This window comes from Serinus canaria, chromosome 11, assembly GCF_022539315.1.
Source record: "Serinus canaria isolate serCan28SL12 chromosome 11, serCan2020, whole genome shotgun sequence".
NCBI lineage: Eukaryota > Metazoa > Chordata > Aves > Passeriformes > Fringillidae > Serinus > Serinus canaria.
The window spans coordinates 8,560,287-8,577,668 of NC_066325.1; the positions used below are offsets into that span (position 1 = coordinate 8,560,287).

The 17,382-nt window shown below is 40.0% G+C and overlaps 1 protein-coding gene across 6 annotated transcripts in view; it reads left to right on the forward strand.

Annotated features, from left to right (window-relative positions):
- ADCY7 (adenylate cyclase 7) overlaps positions 1–17,382 on the forward strand; it is a 59,751-nt gene that overhangs the window by 13,077 nt on the left and 29,292 nt on the right. For 2 of the 6 annotated variants that reach the window (XM_018914573.3, XM_018914574.3), the window contains 4 exons: positions 4,803–4,955; positions 12,850–13,385; positions 14,921–15,121; positions 17,175–17,336. In XM_018914573.3, the coding sequence (XP_018770118.2) occupies positions 13,215–13,385; positions 14,921–15,121; positions 17,175–17,336 (534 nt within the window). In that variant the 5' untranslated portion in view covers positions 4,803–4,955; positions 12,850–13,214. Of the gene's footprint in view, positions 1–465; positions 693–1,504; positions 1,581–4,802; positions 4,956–12,849; positions 13,386–14,920; positions 15,122–17,174; positions 17,337–17,382 lie in introns of those variants that run through there. The other 4 variants (XM_018914578.3, XM_018914579.3, XM_018914576.3 and 1 more) reach the window with 3 other exon arrangements.

Here is a 17,382-nt window from a genome sequence, read left to right on the forward strand (position 1 = left end):
CCTCGTTGTTCTGCCTCTGCTCTGCAGCCAACTGCTCTCAGCTGTGCTGGCCAAGCTGCCCTCGAAGCTGCTGCACACCATCAGTGACCCTGTCTGCCTCTTGGGCAGAAAGGAACAAAACCTAGGAGAGACAAATGGTTATTCTTGTGTTGATCTGTAGTCCTAGAAACAGTGACATGCACACACTGAGAGAATGGTGTGGCAACAAGATAGGAATAAGTGGTGGGGAGGAAGAGGGAAGAGGAGGAGAAACTTGTTGAGCAAATATTACTGTAGACACCCCGGTTGTGGAACCAGAGCCAGGGTCTGTGGCTTTATTTCTTTAAAATGAACATCAAAACTTCCTGTTTCTGTTCATTAAACTGACCTAAACCCTGTGTGAAGGGAGGATGGGGATTTATGAATAGGTGTGAAGCTGTTTGCAGCTGAGCACATCCCAGACACCTCCCGCAGCACACGTGGGCCCTCCCCTGTGTGTCAGGTTTGCTGCTCGGGCAGGTACGGAGCTGTGCCTTGGCAGTGAGGCTGTGTCAGCTTCCCTCTACCTCAGAAACAGTGCTGGAGTTTCAGCCACGTGAAAGCAATGAAAGGAACCTCGTGATTCCATCCCCTCTTCTGTCTCACCATTGCTCAGAGGGGCTGATTCCAGTTGCCACTGAAAAGCTGCTGTTAAGGGATCCCCCCGAGTTTCTGTAAGTGAATTTACAGCACTGGTTCCTGTGTTGTTTTTGTAACCACCATGGCTGTCAGTGGGAGCTGAAGCACGGGCATTCTGCTAACCTTAACATTATGCATTCTTATCTAATTATATATTTATTTTTGAAAATATAATGCTATTACACAATAACTTAATTATTATTTTATGTGATATTTAAAGCTCAGCACTGTGCTTCCTGCCACAGCTGAACAGACATTCTCCTTCAGGAATTATATGTTTCTGGAAGCATGAGAATAAAGTCCAGCGAATATTTAAGTGCCAGCAAAGATAATTGCTGTAATAAATTGTTATAGTCCAAAATTATCTGTGTCTTATAAGCTTGGAACTACTGTATTCCTAAAATGTCTTCTGAGTATTCATTTATTTTGTTTGCACCTTTTGTGGGTGGGTATTGGTATTAGGTCAATTCCTTTAGGAGGCCAGAAAGGGGATACCACACATTTGGAGTCTGTCAGCAGAAAATCCATAGGAGGGAGGAAAGAAATGAATTTGAATTCTTTCCTTTAAAGGCATTAGTTGTCCTTCTCACACAGGGGCTAAGGGTTTCAGAAGGTTTTGAGAATTCGTATGTTCACAAGAAGGAAAATGGGATTACAAGGGAGAAAAATAGCTCTGGAATTTACTGTGTTTTAACTACGGGATGTGGTTATTGAAATAATGTTCTTGTGCTTTTGGCAATAGTTGACTCTCAGGCCTGCTCTTAAATTGTGCTGAACAACTTCAGGGAGAGTTATCAGAATTTTGAACAGCTGACACTAATTAAATGGGTGATTTGTGCTTCTACAGGAGCTCTCTGATCTACAGGGAAGAACTGACCAGTGAACTCTCGACTTTGGCTGCTCTTGCCAGACCTGCTCCTGAGGTGCTTCATAGCACGGGTTTTGGTTGAGCACTTTCCTTGTGTGTAACTGCTGGCTTTGACCCTGGGGCTCTGTGCAGAATGCAAGCTCTGTGAATCATGGTTATCTTTAGTAAACTACCAGCAGGTTGGATCTTCAGGCTACAGCTTATGTCCATTAGTAGTTTGTATTTTGTTGGGGCATAGTATTCGTGAAAATTTGTTTTTTCCTTCCTCAGCATCTGAAAATAAACTTGGGATGGATGAGTTGTGTAGTTCAATTACATTTTTAGTGAAAGATATTGTTTTTATTTAGTTTTGAATGGCTTCTTCCTAGATTGCAATTTTTCAGTTTTTGGCACTTAAAAAAAAATCTCAGTATGCCATTTGATCTGATAGTTAATAGTTGATGTTGCATTATTTTTTTGGGTACATTTTCTGTCTCCTTTTGTTGATTTAGGTCTCCTTAATCAAGGACTGTACTTGTTACATACACAACTGTTGTTGTGTACTTCTCTGTACTCTAATTCTCCAGACAAAGGAAACATCTGGGAAGTTAAATGGCTGTTACAAAGTAATTAAGTTACCTTTTTTAATTACTGTAAGGTTTTGGGTTTTTTCACTTTTGACTAGTTTTAGCTTGATAAAGTTCAGAGAGTTAAAAAAATAAAAAAACCCCAAAACACGGTAAAGCAAATCTGTGCTGCAGGTGCAGCATTGATCCAGCAGCTCAATGCCACACAAAGAACAATTTGGTAGGTGTGAAAAGCAAGTGCTGCTGTAGCAGCAAGGTGCAGGGCTCATAATGTAACTGGTTAAATGTTCTTCAGTCAAAATGAAAGCGCCCCACAAGCTGTTGCTAGGGAAATAGGTGCCTGTGGTGAGTGTTGAATGCAGAGAGGCTTGTCTGTCTTGCAGATCAAAAATTGGCTCCAAGTACTTTGTGTATCACTTTACTGCCGGAAACTTGCTGCTTATCAGCAGACTGGTCTCTGTGCCTCTGAGGAACTTCAGTTACAAATACAGAGAGAACCTTTTTCTTTAACTCTCTTCCCTTTACAGTTTGATGTGAAGTATTTCTCCTGTGTCTTACCTTTGTTTATAATGTCTGTCTAGGACAGGAATAGCCCCAGGACCTGATCCCGAGGACACTTCTAGGGAGCAGCACCTTCATCCCTCTGTAACTAAAAGGAATCTTGCATACAACTGTTTATCAGGGACTGTGGACAAAATGACGTTTTTAGGCATAGCTTTAAAAATAAAGTCAGTGAAACTTTGTCACCTTGGTGTAGTCATTACATTAATTCTCTAAATTGCTTTGTAATTCTCTAAGGTGTGTTATAAGTATGAATTACAACTAAGCACCTCCATAAACATGGGGTGATTTTTAAAAACTGTCACAGTTTATTTTTCTTAAAGGCACTGTGATATTTCTGGGATGCCCTAACTATTCAGCATCCTCCCCATGTGCTGCTCTCCAGATGGCACTGGTCCATTTCAAAGGCATCTCTGGTGATTATCAGACTCCTCCTTTGTGCTGGATATGTGACACAGTGAAAGTAAAGCAGCAGCTTGTTTAGGCATTCCGAATTGTACATGTAACAGGTTTAACAGAGTCTTATTTTTATCTGCTGTTACACATGCACAGACACAGCAGATTCATATCTGCTTTTTCAGATGAACTCTCTGAGATATCTTGTGGCTTTTTTTCTCATCTCTCTCCAAGGCTCCCAAAAGCCTTTGTCAGGGTTTTGACCTTTTACATAACAATCTTTTCCATCTTTCACCCAACTTTTATGAATGCTGATGCATGTAGGGTTTGGCTAGATACAGTGAACTCCTGGCCAAAATCTAATGGAAGTGGCCACAGCTGTCCCAGGTACTTGGGTATGAGCTGGACATTTAACCCACTGTGACAGAGTAGAGTGCTTTTTTTGAGTTGTGGTTCAAGCAGTTTGTATTTTTTAGCAAGAAATTAACAGAAAATGGCAGTAGATTTACTTCAATTCTTGTTGTGATAAAATACTTTGCATCCACTCTGATTTAGTGCCAGATTATTTTGCAGTTTCCTTTGCCTTCTGCTTTCCAGAGTGGGTCCCTGGGGGACCAAGCTTTGGGATGAGCAGTGAAGTAGATGCTGATACTGTCTCTTCACAGCACAGCTATTTAACTTGAATCAGGCTCCTCAGTGCCATCTTAATCCTGATTTCCTGCTCTGGGCCTCTCTTTGGGTCATTGTTTCAACATTTCTGTGTAACCATTTACTCCTCTTGGTCTGTGCCCCTGGTGACTGTGCAGGATTCCAACAAGGAGCAGTGAGCAGCCAGGGCTCCTGCCAGTGCCTGGTACTGTGCTGGGGTGTTGAACTTTGGCATTGAAGAGCTGTTCCCAGAATGTGTCTGAAGAGGATAGAGCAGGAAGAGAGTGAGACAAACCCAGGAGCTGTTATGTGTGATATGAATTCCCCTGCCAGATACCTGGCATGCTGGGTTCAAGGATGATACCTAACCATGTCTTTGTCATCTGCCTAACTGGAGACACAATTTTCTGTTCACAGCATCCTAGGAATATGCACTTCTGCCCTTTGGTACTCCAAGAGAAGCAAACTTAGTGTCAGAATATCTTCATTTCCACACTAGCACTAGAGAAGCCTTTATCCAGAGTTACAAGGTCCAGGAAGGAAAGTTTTGTTGGTGTGCTTTTGGGGTTTTTTTTTTCAGCTGCTTTCTTGCCATATTGTCATATTTGCTGATCTGCAATATTTTAAGTTTTGAATCATATAGCTTTTAAGTTACCCTTCACTGAGTGAGGGTTTTTTAATTATTATTGCTGATATTTCGTCTTATGTGTAACAAAACTTGCTGGAAAAGTAGGACTTTCATTATCTATGATACTGTGAAAGTTAGTAAAACATTCTTCTCCTATTTTTAGCGGAGTTCCCTTTGCTGTCATGCAGGCCTTGCTTGAGAAAACGTTGGGATCAGTTAGCATAAAGACAATGCCTCTCATCAGTCTTGAGCCTTCTTCTCAGACATTTCCAGCTATGATTGTTTCAATCAGGTTATATTCATGCTGCAGCATGTCACAATACAGTTAAATACTTCTACTGATTGTCTGACTAAAGGTTCATAAAATGTATGATGGTGATGGAGTAGATTTTTCTTCCTTGAACTATGAGGGGAAGAAATAAAGAATTGTTAATGCCTGCAGTGGTCCTTGGAGTAAGGATTCCCTGTCTTGTTGCAGGTTCCCACGTGTGGTACATCAAAAGATTTAGTGTCAAGGATTTAACCTGAGTGGGCTGCACTCACTCTCCTGTAGGAATTTCAAAATGATGGAACAGACCATGGTGGAGTGGAGAAATGTGGATTTTGCCAATGAATCCTGTGGCCTGTAAAGGTAAGCAAGCAACAAGCTTGTGTGTTTGTTATCAGTGGTCCCAGTAAATAAAAGCCTGGAGTAATCTGCTGTGCACAGCTCAGCGCTGCAGTGCAGGGGGAAATGCTTTCTCAGTGCTGCTGGGGTGGGTGAGCACCCAGCCCTGGGGCTGGCTGGGCACTGAGCAGGGCAGCCTTCACTTGCTGTTAGAGATGCCTCAGTTTGGAAGGTTCTTCTGTAAACCTGTGGAGCTGTGAGGCACCAGCTGCAGGCTGTTTTGAGAAGTGACTTCTGCCACATCCTGAAGATTTGCTATATCTGTGGTATTACTTCAGGTTTGGAATTAACTAGTTCTGCTTTAATACTCGTTAACTGGCTTTAGTATCAGCAAATCCAAAGGATAAAGCAGCTTCAGGAGAATTTAATTTACATATATCTGCTTTGTTTTAGCTGTGCCAGGTGAGATACCCACGTTTTCCCTGTGAGTCACTGCTTTGCATGGTGCAAGTTTCCAGTGGCCTCTTGGCATTGGGGATGGTTTGGCAGGGCTGGCTGTCAAACAAATATTTGGAAATGGCAAGATGGAAGATAAGATGAAACAAGAAGAGTGATAGTGATTAGATCTGTGTTCAGACATTTTAATATCTTAGTAGGCAATCAAAACTTTGTGTGGAAACAAAATTGGCATGTTGGTTGTCACTGGAAAGCTCTAACTGCTTCTGCAAGGTTCCCTCTTTGTGATCTAGAGCACCTTACCAGGCCCTTGTAAATGTTTGGCTCCTGTGGCCCTTTGTCTGGGTTAATGAAAAATATGTATGCAACTTCTAACAATTTTTTAGTGTGTTGTTATCAAGTGAGACTGAAAAGAGAAGATTTCTGAGGTTTTCAGTCCTTTATCATTGTTTTATTTTAGAATGACTCCACAAAGGACCTTTCCAAAACCAGGTATTGCATTTTGGAAAACTTTTTTAAAAGAATTGTGGGTATTTGACAGCTTTGTGTCCTGAGGTATGACTCTAGAAACGATGCATCCATCAGAAATGTGTGTCTCTTTGGTGGTGTTTTTAGTATTTAACCTCCAAGGGAGGGAACTTCCTTATTGCAAGTGTTACTTAGTTTTTTTGGCTGTGAAGTACGGATGTGGTGGTGTAACAAATGTTACGTGGTTAGTCTGGGGAACGTTAAAAATGCCCTGTACTGAACAGTATAGAGAAATAAGATTTTTAAAGCAGGTATTTGGTAGGACTCAGTCTTGAAGTACTAGTCATTAAATAAAGGGGGATTGGATTTAATCTGTCTCCTTACCTTCCTCCTTCTTCCTTAAATAGTCTGAAGACTTTGCTTTAGTAGAGGGCTTTTTATACATTAACAAAAATATTTGTGCTGCAGTACCACCCTGCAGTGCCCTGCTCCAGGTGCTGAGGCACAGTCTCATTCTTTCTGTGTCCATCTCTCAGCCTCGGGCTGAGTTTTACTTCCAAAGTGAGATTGCTTAGGTAAGAGGTGAGCAAGCAGAAATTCAGCTAGAAACAACCATGTTTGACAGACACTTAAAAAACAAACAAACTTGGGTCTGTAAAAATTAGAGACTGGGACAAAAAATAAAATAAAGGAAACCAAAGTTGTTGATGTTATCAATGAATTGTTTAAATTTCAGATGCCAGTTGTATTTCTGTTCACTTCAGTGGGGTGGGAATATTGTAGGTAGGAGAGAGAGGAGCCTCTTCTCTGTTTTACTGGTTTTAGATGGACTGGACTGAAATGGGAAGTGATTTCTTATCTTACTCAGGGCAGGTGTTATCTTTTTCCTGCCTTGTCCCTGCAATATTGTGATTGCACCTGCTCTGTGCAAATACACTATTTACCCTAGATGTGGGCAAGCCTCATTTCTGTGTTGAACTGTACATTCCCCTTCAATAACTTTGTGGGGCAGGAAAAAAATGAGAGCAATGTGTGATACCCATTGCGCTCTTGTTCACAGTGATTTTTAAATATATTTTGTAATTTTTTACGTTTTGCACATCTGTTGTATCTAGTGATAGAAGAGTCTAGTTACACCCTGGTAGTCTGACTCTGCCACATCTCTGCTTCTTGATGCTTTGTTGAAATAGATTATCTGAGGCACATTCAAAATTTTGCAATACAGGTGACAGAGAATTCACTCTAGGTGTAATTAATTATATTGAGCTTAGAAATTCTGTCAGCCTGAGCTTTTTGTTTCCTACTTGTTATAATTCTGTAACCTAAATGAGATAATGCCTGAAAAAGAAAAAATACCTTTCAAGCACACCTTTCTCGAATTTTTGTTTAATGCTGTTTTCAGTAAAGGCTCAGTATTACCTAGCGTGATGCTTTTTTTTTTTTTCTCTCCTTAAAAAACAGATCCTCTGAAAATGTCAGAAGTTTTACTTTCTGTGAAAATCAGGGATATTCTTGTAGAAATTACTGGGGTTTAGACACACAGAGACTCTGTCCCTGTGCCTGTCTTGGCTGAAAATATTTTTCTGCATGGTGTTGAAGTTTAATGGTCTGTGTTTGAGGGTTTTTCTGCAGTTTATACAGCTCGATACTACAGGTTTTAGTACTTTCAGTAATGGCACCAAGCACACTGCTTTTGATACAACTAAACTGAAATTACTCAGTGAAAAGCTATTCTGGCTTCTGAGGACACTGTGTTCAAAGACTTGAATTTTAAATAGGTCTGAAAACTGAAAGTGTAAGGGGAATATTGACTTTTGCAGTGGTAAGTTCAATTTTAGATCAGCTAAAGACAAAAAGTCTATCTGTAAGATGTGACAGGGGGTCGGGAAGTCAAGAAATAATCACACACCTTGGTTTTGAAAGATGCAAAGCACAGCTCAATTCCCTTCTGGTGTGATGTATCTTTTTACACCCTGGAGTTTGCTGCTTATGAAAACCAGTATTATAAAAGGGCTGCTTCCTCCCTGCCCTGCTGAGCCAGACCCAGCACTTAATCATAAGTCTTAATAGATTTGTTGGTTGAACCATTATGTGTTTTCTCAGTAAAAAGTTCCTTAGAACAGTAGTAAACTCTCCTGTGTACTTCAGTTGCAGCAGTCTGGTTATGTGGACTCTTCTTTCTTTTTTACTGACTTAGTTTGTGAGCTGGTCTTAAATTACCAGTAGGTTTTCTGAACCATATTCTGTCACTGTTTCCTGTCCTACCTGGATCAGTAGCACAGAGATTTCTTTCTGTGACTGTAATCTTTGTCTTCAAAGCACATCCTGTAATAATAGTGATATTTAAAAATGACCAGCAGGCACCCTCCCCCTGCCCCCAGCTTTAGCAGTGGTATTCTTCACATTCTTTCCTTAGGCTGTGGACCTGTGAGAAGTGATGAGTCAGTTTAAGAGCTCACTGCTGTGCTTGCTTTCCTACTTGTGGCTTGCTTTTCCTTTCCAAACCCTGGGCCAGCTGTGGAGATCATCTGTACCTCTGCTACCTGCTGCACTCCCCCACCCCACGGGGAAGTGACCTGCCCAGACTGGCTCTGCATGCTGCATTTGGTGAGTGGGCTCTGCAGAGAGCCCAGCAGGAGCTTGGTGCAGGGCCTGGGACAGGATGGGGGCTCTGGCTGGGTGAGCCCTCCTCCTCTGGCTGGCCAGAGCTGGCTGGTGGTGCTTATGAAACCACAGCCTCTGTTATTTCACATCTTCCACTTGTACAAGAGACTGGAAAACTGTTTCCAAATTAAACAACTCATTATTTATTCCTACTTTAAATAGCACTGGAGAACAAACATTATGAGAAGAAGAAATCTGCTGAAATAAGAATGTGAATTAAAAAGTTCAGTTTCATTTCTTTCTTTGCAGCACGTTTAGCACTATCATTGCTGTGGCCTTCAACGTTCAAGGGCAAACCCTAAGGGTTGCTGTGTCACTGATTGCTCTGATATGTCATGGGGCACTTTTTTTTTCAAATGACAGACTACTTTTTGTATTGATTTGGTGTTTTAAGGTAAATATAGTTCTGAGTGCTGATGTGTTGAAGTGGGTATGCTCACTTTTTGTGAGACAATAGAAGGTGAATATAAGTAAGATTTTTCTTTCTGTATTGCAGAAGAAGCCCTTCAACAATTAAATGTAACTAAGGAAGGTGAAATTTCACATGGAAAACTTCAAAATATGTATAAAAAAGGGTTCACCTTTATAAAGAAACTCACTGCTAGCAGACAGATCATTAAAACCAACCTGCTTTCCACTCAGTACTTTTGTATGGGTAGAAGAAAGCTAATGTAGCTGCAGGCTAGCATTTGAAAGCAAAGTCTAAAAGGAAGAAGTGTTGTCTTTAACATGAATGGTATTTCCTGTGGTGCATGTTTGGATTGCTAAAGTTCATTTCCTAGACTGAACTAGTCGTGGAGTCCACTAGACTGGAGATGATTTTTGCTTGAGATTCATAATTCATTCACTAATCTCCTTCAATTATTCTATTGCATGTTTATAGATTCCTGATTCCCTTTTAGTATCTGCTAATGGGTAATTACAGTCAGCAATCATTCTTGTCATGGAAATTGCTAAAGTAATTTCAGAAACACTGTTGTTATTTGTGTGAAAGAAAAGATGGAATGGCAATCAAAACTGTACTGTCTGTCTGGTTCTGTAGTAGTTAAAAATAAAAAAAGTGTTTTTGCTTGCTTTTATACAGAAGTTAAGAGGAATAAGGCAATTTATATAGATTCATTTGGTTCTTGCTATTAGGGTTTGTTTTAGTATTTCAGACACTGCTCTTTGGTAACCAGGCAGCTCTGGGTGATCAAGTCTTGAGTTCTTGGCAAGTGAACATCTAAGAGAAAAAATACTTTATAAATTATCCAGGTCGTTACTGAAGCTCACACAGGTGTGACTAAATCATGTTGGTGTGTTTGGTGGCTGCTCCCAGAGGCTCTCACTGCAGTTTCTAACCCACAGTGCAGGGCTGCTTCTTATAGATCCTGACCTGGGTGACAATTCCTTCTCTTTTTCATCCAAACACAATTAAGGCTTCTAAAGAAATGGGGCTTTTTCTTGATAAGCTCCTGATCAGAGCTCTGTGGCTTTATGGCAACAGCCCAGATCCAGTCCCTATTTGGCTCAGTGTATTTGCCACTGGTGCTTCTGGGAGTGTTCTTTGGTTTTTGTGGCCTGTCGCTGTTTCAGGGTTACACCTCTCTTGGTGTATCAAATCTTCAAGGAGCGATGACCAAAAAGAGCAAAAGTGATGCCGTGGTGCACAGTGCTCACATGATCCTTAAATGTATAAACAGAAGGATGGTGAGTTGATCTTTTTCCCACCCATGACACCACCCAGGATAGAATCTTTTTCTCTCTCTGAAATCTACCTTCTACAATTCCAGAAGGTTGTTGGAAAAAATTCAAAGGAGGAAAGACACAAAAAGTGGGGACTTTTAAAAAGGGAGGTGGTAGTGGCAGTGGGACATGGGATGCAAATTGAAACTAATTTGGAGTGGAATGATTCACCTCGAAGTAGCATTTATGTGGTGCATTGTGGGTTCTTGGTAAATCAATAAAGTACTGTTGGGGAGTTTCTTTGCCTGGTAGAGTTCTGAGAAGAAAATTGCATGACCCAGGGGTCATTCATAATTACTTGCAGTGCATATCTACAGAGATCAGCCAGGAAGAAACAAATCAATGAGATATCAATCTATTTTTAATTAAAATGGGTTAGGCCATTGAAAAGACATGTCTCTTCAATCTGATGTCCTGTAAAACTCTTCAATAATATGCAGAGAGAGTTCCAAGCTGACACTGCACCCATTTTTCATTTTTTGAGCATCAGATAACTGAGCCATGGCCACACAATATAATCCTGTAGAATAGATGTAACTCTGGGTGCTGTTTTTTCATTGACATAGTCAGGAGAAGTTACAGAAAGCAAGCTGTGAAGTAATTTTTCATGGATTTTAATAGTAAGTAGCCCAAGACAGAATAATTTGTTCCACATAATTGTGAATTTTTTGCTGCTTAGCAATTAATAGTTACTTTTTGAAAATGGATTCTGCTAATTGGAAAAATAAAGTTCCCTCTCAAAATACATCTATATAATAAAAATTACCACCAAGATCATACTTCTGCAAGTATATTAAAGAAGATCTTCATTGGTTTTGATCTGAAATACGGTTTTAGAAGGAGCTGGGACAGCAAGCCTGTCATTTCTTTCATGCAGTTGTTCACACCAGGCAGAGTTCCTGCACCCCCAGCCCCATGGTAAAGGAATTCCTCAGGACATTTCATGAGCTGTCTGCCTCTCTGTTGCATCAGAGGCCAAACCTTCCCCTTGTCTGGAGTATGTTGTCTTTGTTACTGAAAGACAAATTCAGATTGAAATACTCGCTCCTGTGCACACCTTTTGAGAGTTTCTTCTTCAGGAAAAACTGGCTAATGCCCAAGTGAAGTAATTGTGCAGTTACCTTTGCTTGGAAAATACAGTAACACATGATGCAAATGTTTCCATTTCTTCTTCATCTCTCCTTTAAGTGTCAGTGGTTTCTGAGATTCACACTTCTTTTCAAGAGCAATATTATGCACATGCAAATGGTGTGAGTACCAAAAGAATTTTTTAAAGTGAAGAATGGGAGGACTTTAATTATGATGAGAAGTTCAGTAATAACCAGTACAGGTGCAACATTAGGAATACCATTAACTATAAATGGGGAAGATTGAATTTTATTTGCTTATTATACATATATACATATAAATATGTTAATATAAATGTCAGTTTATTCTGGGTATGACTGAATAAGAGTGATGCAATATCGGTTTTTCTTGTGATTAATCCAAGTTTGGGAGGTACTCTGGAAAGAAGTGCCAGTTTCTCATTTTGCAAAAGTACACTTTTTTTTGGTCCAGTCTCACTGTTTTTATATCTGTTTTTTCCTGCTTGATCATTAATAATTGGATAGGATGTTAGTGTCTGGCTCTATTTACCAGAGGCAGAACTGCTCACTATGGTTTCTGAAACTTTTTCCAGCTTTTAGTGTGAAAGCAGTCTGAATGTGTGTGTGCTGTTAAGCATTTGGTTTTTGAAAGTAACTGGCTGGGATTTGGCTTTTCTGAGGAAAAAAAAGAGGTGGGGTTTAGTGGGTTCTTTCTCCCTGGAGCAGTGGCCTTGGGCACCATGGTGATGGTGGTCAAGTGGCAAAGAAGCTGTGGTCCTGTTATCAAGTTTTAATAAGACTTACAAAATCCTGTTTTTCATGCTTCCCTCCAGCACATCTCTGTGCTTCTTTTTTATGGCTCTTGGCATTGAAAGAACTATATTAATGAACCTGTTTGAAAAACACTGGTCATTAGAAATGAACAATGCAGTTTATTCCTTAATGCTCATTGTTAGCAGAACACATGTATTGCCTTGGAAAAAGTATTACTTAAAGTGGAGTGAAATATACAAAACTAGATGTTAAGTATCTTTAAACAAAAAAGTCTGATGAATTTTGGCTTGGACAGCTGTATTCTTTTCTCATTTTTCTATGCCTTTAATAAAGCCTGAAATTAATAAAAGAGGATTTCTTAATTTTTAAGATGCATGTTTTGAGAAAGAATGAAGATTATACACACACACAACTTCCAAAGAGTTCTGAGCATTCAGTTCCTCAACGCACTCACAGGAGCTGTGTCATTTGCTCAGAAGGAAAAAGCCCCATGTGGCACACTTGGACATGAAGATGTGGGAGCTGCCAGAGCAAGGGGAGCAGAGCAGCCCTTAGCGAGCGCTGCCCCCGCACGAGGCTCCTGGGCTCCCACCCACCACCAGCACGCAGCTCTTGCTCACTGGTCACAGCATGCAGGTAGAAAGTTCCTGGAAAGTTTAAGGAATCAACTGTTTTTATTCCCTCCCTCCTGGGGAACATTGTGTATGATTAACTATCAATTTACTAATCCTGTCTCTCTGCAGGATTCATCCCAGGAAGTGAGATTCAAGCTTGTGGAAAGGAGTTTGAGAGTTGCAAAGTAATAATTTAAAAAACCTCATGCCAAAAACACCTGTCTGCACCAATGCAAGTTGATCTGGAGCTTCATGCTTAGTGCTGATGATGAATTGCCTGTGGTTTTGGGGAGGCTAATTCCTGCTTTTGATTGCATTGGGAATCTGAAGTTGATGCTCATGAGAAGTAAAATCAGAGAACGTGGGTTACTCGGTGTGCCTGAAGATCACAGAGGGAGCAGTGAAACATCAAAACTTCTCTTTGAAGCAGTGGCTTCAGCTGTGTCATTGTGTGCACTGGGGACTGAGAGAAATAGCAGCCAGCCTGGGAGAAGATGCCAGCTAAAGGGAAATACTTCTTCAACGAGAGCGATGAGGGCAGGATATCAGACCCGCTCTACGAGAAGTACCGCTACACCAGCCAGCAGCATCCCCTCCTGCTGCTGCTGCTCTTCATTGCCATCCTCTTCTGGACTACTCTAATCATCATCTTCTTTGTTACTGCTGTGAGTAAACTTCTTTTGTGTGCGGTCACTGTTTGCAGACAGGATAAGGAGTTACTCTGACAGCACACTAGACCTTTTTGGCTATATAATATTTTGAGACACATGGTATCAAAGTTGCAGTGCTGAAAGATATCAAGTAACTGTGCATGTATTACTGTGTATGATTTTGAAAGGTTGGGATGAGAGGAGAGATTGTCAGGCACCTGCACAATTACTATAAGGATTGCTTTTCCTTTCTATACATTAGGAAAAAATCCTAATCTGTATTGAATGCTAGCTATGATATTAAGTACTAAAAGGGCCAAGGAAGGAACAAAACCAGAAGTTAAAATGTCCTGCATTTCTCATATTATGGTCACTTGTTGGTTTTTCATCAGGGTATTCCTGAGGTGATTTTTTTCTCAATTTCCTTTTTTAAAAATCTTTTTCCTTTTTTTTTTGTTAATAATAATACAACAGGAACCCCCCCAGTACAATGAGTGATCAGTGGAATCAATATTTAGTTAGCAAAGAGCGGTGATCCTGTAGGCATAGAAAAGATGCAGCTTAGAGATTTTTTTTGTTATGTAGTGTAATTTGATTTTCTGTAAAGAAATTTAGTGTTGTACCAGCCCAGCTGACAGCTGGTAAGAAGAGGAGCTGATTTAAAGATAACGTTGTAAAAAGGTAGTAAAGTAGCTACTATAATCCTTCATTGCCTTTTAACTCTGCTTTCCAAACACCGTGCTTCATGATAACAGTCTTCAAGACTCTCTTCAGCAGCAAATCAAATCTTACCAATTTCACCTGTATCCTTTTTACCTTTTATTTCTTAGGAAGGGAAAAAAGTAGCAACACTATTTTTTAACCATTTATCTTCTGTGACACTTGGAGCACTGTTACTCCTCTTTATCAAAGTCTGAACTCTAAATACATTTCTTTGGGTACATCTGCATTATAGATACAGTGGAGTTATAATGTAGTGGTTTGGGGTTTGCCTTTTAAGCTAGTTTGGAAAACAATAGCAGTGGAACTGGGGTAGTGTCACAATAGGACACAAAATGAACGACACGCACAAGCTGAGATGTCCAAGGTAAAGAGGGGGCAGTTTATTTCCAAACTCCAATATTTATAGACTTTTAAAAGTAACCATGGATTGGAGGATGGCACTGCTACCTCTCTAGCTACACTGGTCAAACCAACAGTCCATCAATTTTCTCCTCCCCCAGAAAGGAATGCAAAACAGTCATTATTTACATGAAAAGTGGGTGAGAAACTCCATTACAAAAATGTAAACATCAGAAGGCTTAGAAGAACTTAGAAGAAAGGGCGACAGGGTAGAATGAGTGTCTATAATAGCATTTATTGTATTCACTTTGTACGTGTGAATATCAGAAAGCGTTTGTGCTGCCACAGTTAGTCTACCTAGTCTACTTAAAAACCCAGGTTAACTTATTTCAAAGGTGTCCAAGCTGTTTCCAGGGCAGTATAGATGCATCTTTCATTGTTCTGACGGGGACATTTGTGTCAGCTGTAGCCTTTGCTGTGCCTTGCAGGAAGCTCAGTCCCACCTGGCGTTCCTGGCGGCGGTGTGCGCGGCGCTGGGCGTGTTTGCCATCATGTACCTGCTGCTGTGCATGGAGTCCCTGCTCCGCCGCTGCCTGGCGCTCTTCGGCCTCGTGGCCTGGCTCTGCTTCCTCACCGTGGGATACGTGTCCCTCTTTGAAACAGGGAGTGATTTTCAGCTGTGGGAGCAGGTGGGTGTGCTGTGCTCATTCGGGTACTTGCACAGGGCTGGTGGTCAGCTGGGGATGTGTTTGTCTTTCAGGATGCTGTAACTGTGCAATAACTCTTCTGAGATTTAGGTTAGCTTTTAAAAACTGGCTTCACTGATTTGTTGCGGTAAATTTTTGCTGCTATTCTGAATTATAATGAAAATACATTTCAGTGAAAGAATTGGATAATTGCATAAACTTATGTGGGAATTGCATCCTTAGTAATGAATTGGATTTTTGTAATTGAATTGGATTTTTATTTAGGATTTTTAATAAATCTTAATTACTATGAATTCATCTCTGATTTTTTAAAAATTTTTTTTGTTAATAATACTTGCTTTGTTAATTTATTTGGGTCAGAGCAGTGTTCAAGAAATGTATAAAGGACTCCAGAGCTGGGTGTGCCCTAGGGAGCAAGTTTTTAAGTCAGTGTGAGAGGTGAAGTGAACAATAAGGATTAATGACACATCCTGGCATTGCTGGGTGTGGCTAAACTTCATTGCTTGCTATCTCTGATCAGAAGATGGGTGATTTCATGAAGCCAAAAATATCATAATTTGTAGGAAACTCCTCCTAATATCTCATAATGCAAGCAGAAGAGTTTTAATTAATTTTTATATTGTTTTATGAACTCTGCCCCTTCCCTTCTTTATTCGAATAGCTAAATATATAAATTATCAGTTAAACAACCAAAATCTGATTTTTCTTATGGCCTGCATCCAGCACTGTACGCTTTGGGTTGCTGTCCAGTATTTTTTAATTTAAGGGAGTGCCTATTACCTTAGGAACCACTGCCCCTGCCCCCAAATGTATTGATCTTAACTATAAATGCAAATATGTAACGAAGCACGATTTGGTTTTGCTGCTTTCAGTGCTGCAAGCCAATGTGGTGCTGTCATATGCTAATAATTCATTCATATTGATTTTAAATCTAAAATATAAAGACGCCCTACTCTGAAAGTGAATAGATTTATTTCAGACTTTCACCTCAAGTTATGAATTTATCACTAATTAAAGCTACTGTTTAAATGCAGGTATGGTCTTTGCTTGTCCATCCTTTGCTTGTGCTTATAAAACTACCCCACAGCATTCTGAACATTGTGTGATGGGGCTTGCAAATATGGCAGAAAAAAATGGTTTTACTCCAGTAAAAGTAGTAAGATATACGCGGAAAAACATTTTTGTTGAATGAAAACTTTTATTTGCCTGCTTGTCTGATTATTGCTGTCCCAGTCAAAATATCTCTTCTATTCTGGGAAGACATTTAAGGGCAGACTGGACCTTGAGCCTTCCTTGAAGGAAGCTCTTGTCTGGAATGGCACAATTTAGTTCTGAGAGATGGAGCTGAGCCAGGAATGCTGCAATATATTCCTCTGATTAGAGCTGTTAGTTTCCATATATATATATATATAAGCTGACAATTGTAACAAGTCTATAAATATGAATTTAAGTTTTACAAACCTTCCCACTGATCTGGAGCAGTTCGGTTGAGCATTTTATAAAATGTGTGCAGCTAAATATGTGGTTAGTGGTAATAAAGGTGATTCTCTTGTGGGAGGACCAGGAAGTATCAGCTGGATTTTTTGGTTTTTATCAAACATGAAGCAAACATACACATGTGACTGGGTGATGTTAAAATTAGAAAAATATCTTCCAACAGGTGAGAAATCTGATTCTATTCAGTATTGCTAGCCTTGCAACACACTGTTCCTGATGTATGAGTACAAAGTGCGTCCAAAGTGCATCTCCAGCTGTAAAGGATAAGTTCAGGATAAAGGGCAAGGAGAACTGAAAAAATTATAGGTGATATGTCACATTAACCCATCTTGTCTATGAGCTGTTAATCCCTCAAAACTCTTAGAACTACCACTGTCCTTGTGGTTTTAATTGTCTTTTGAAACATCAATATCTAATTGTTCAGCCTTAACGTGAGTAAGAATCCCAACACTTTGCTCCTGTTTCTGTAGTGATTTTTGGCATTACCTAATAACATGTGTGTGTGATTCTTTTTTATTTTTGCTTTTTCTTTCCAAAGGTGCCGTTCTTTCTGTTCATAATCTTCACAGTTTATACCATGCTACCCTTTGGGATGAGAGGTGCTGTCATAGTTAGTGTTGTTTCTGCTCTCTCCCATATTGTTGTTTTAACTGTGGTAAGTGTAACATCTCAAGGACAGAAGGAACGCATTCCATTTCAGGTAAGGAAACAACTTGGTTACATAATGAAATACTCTAGTCAAGCTA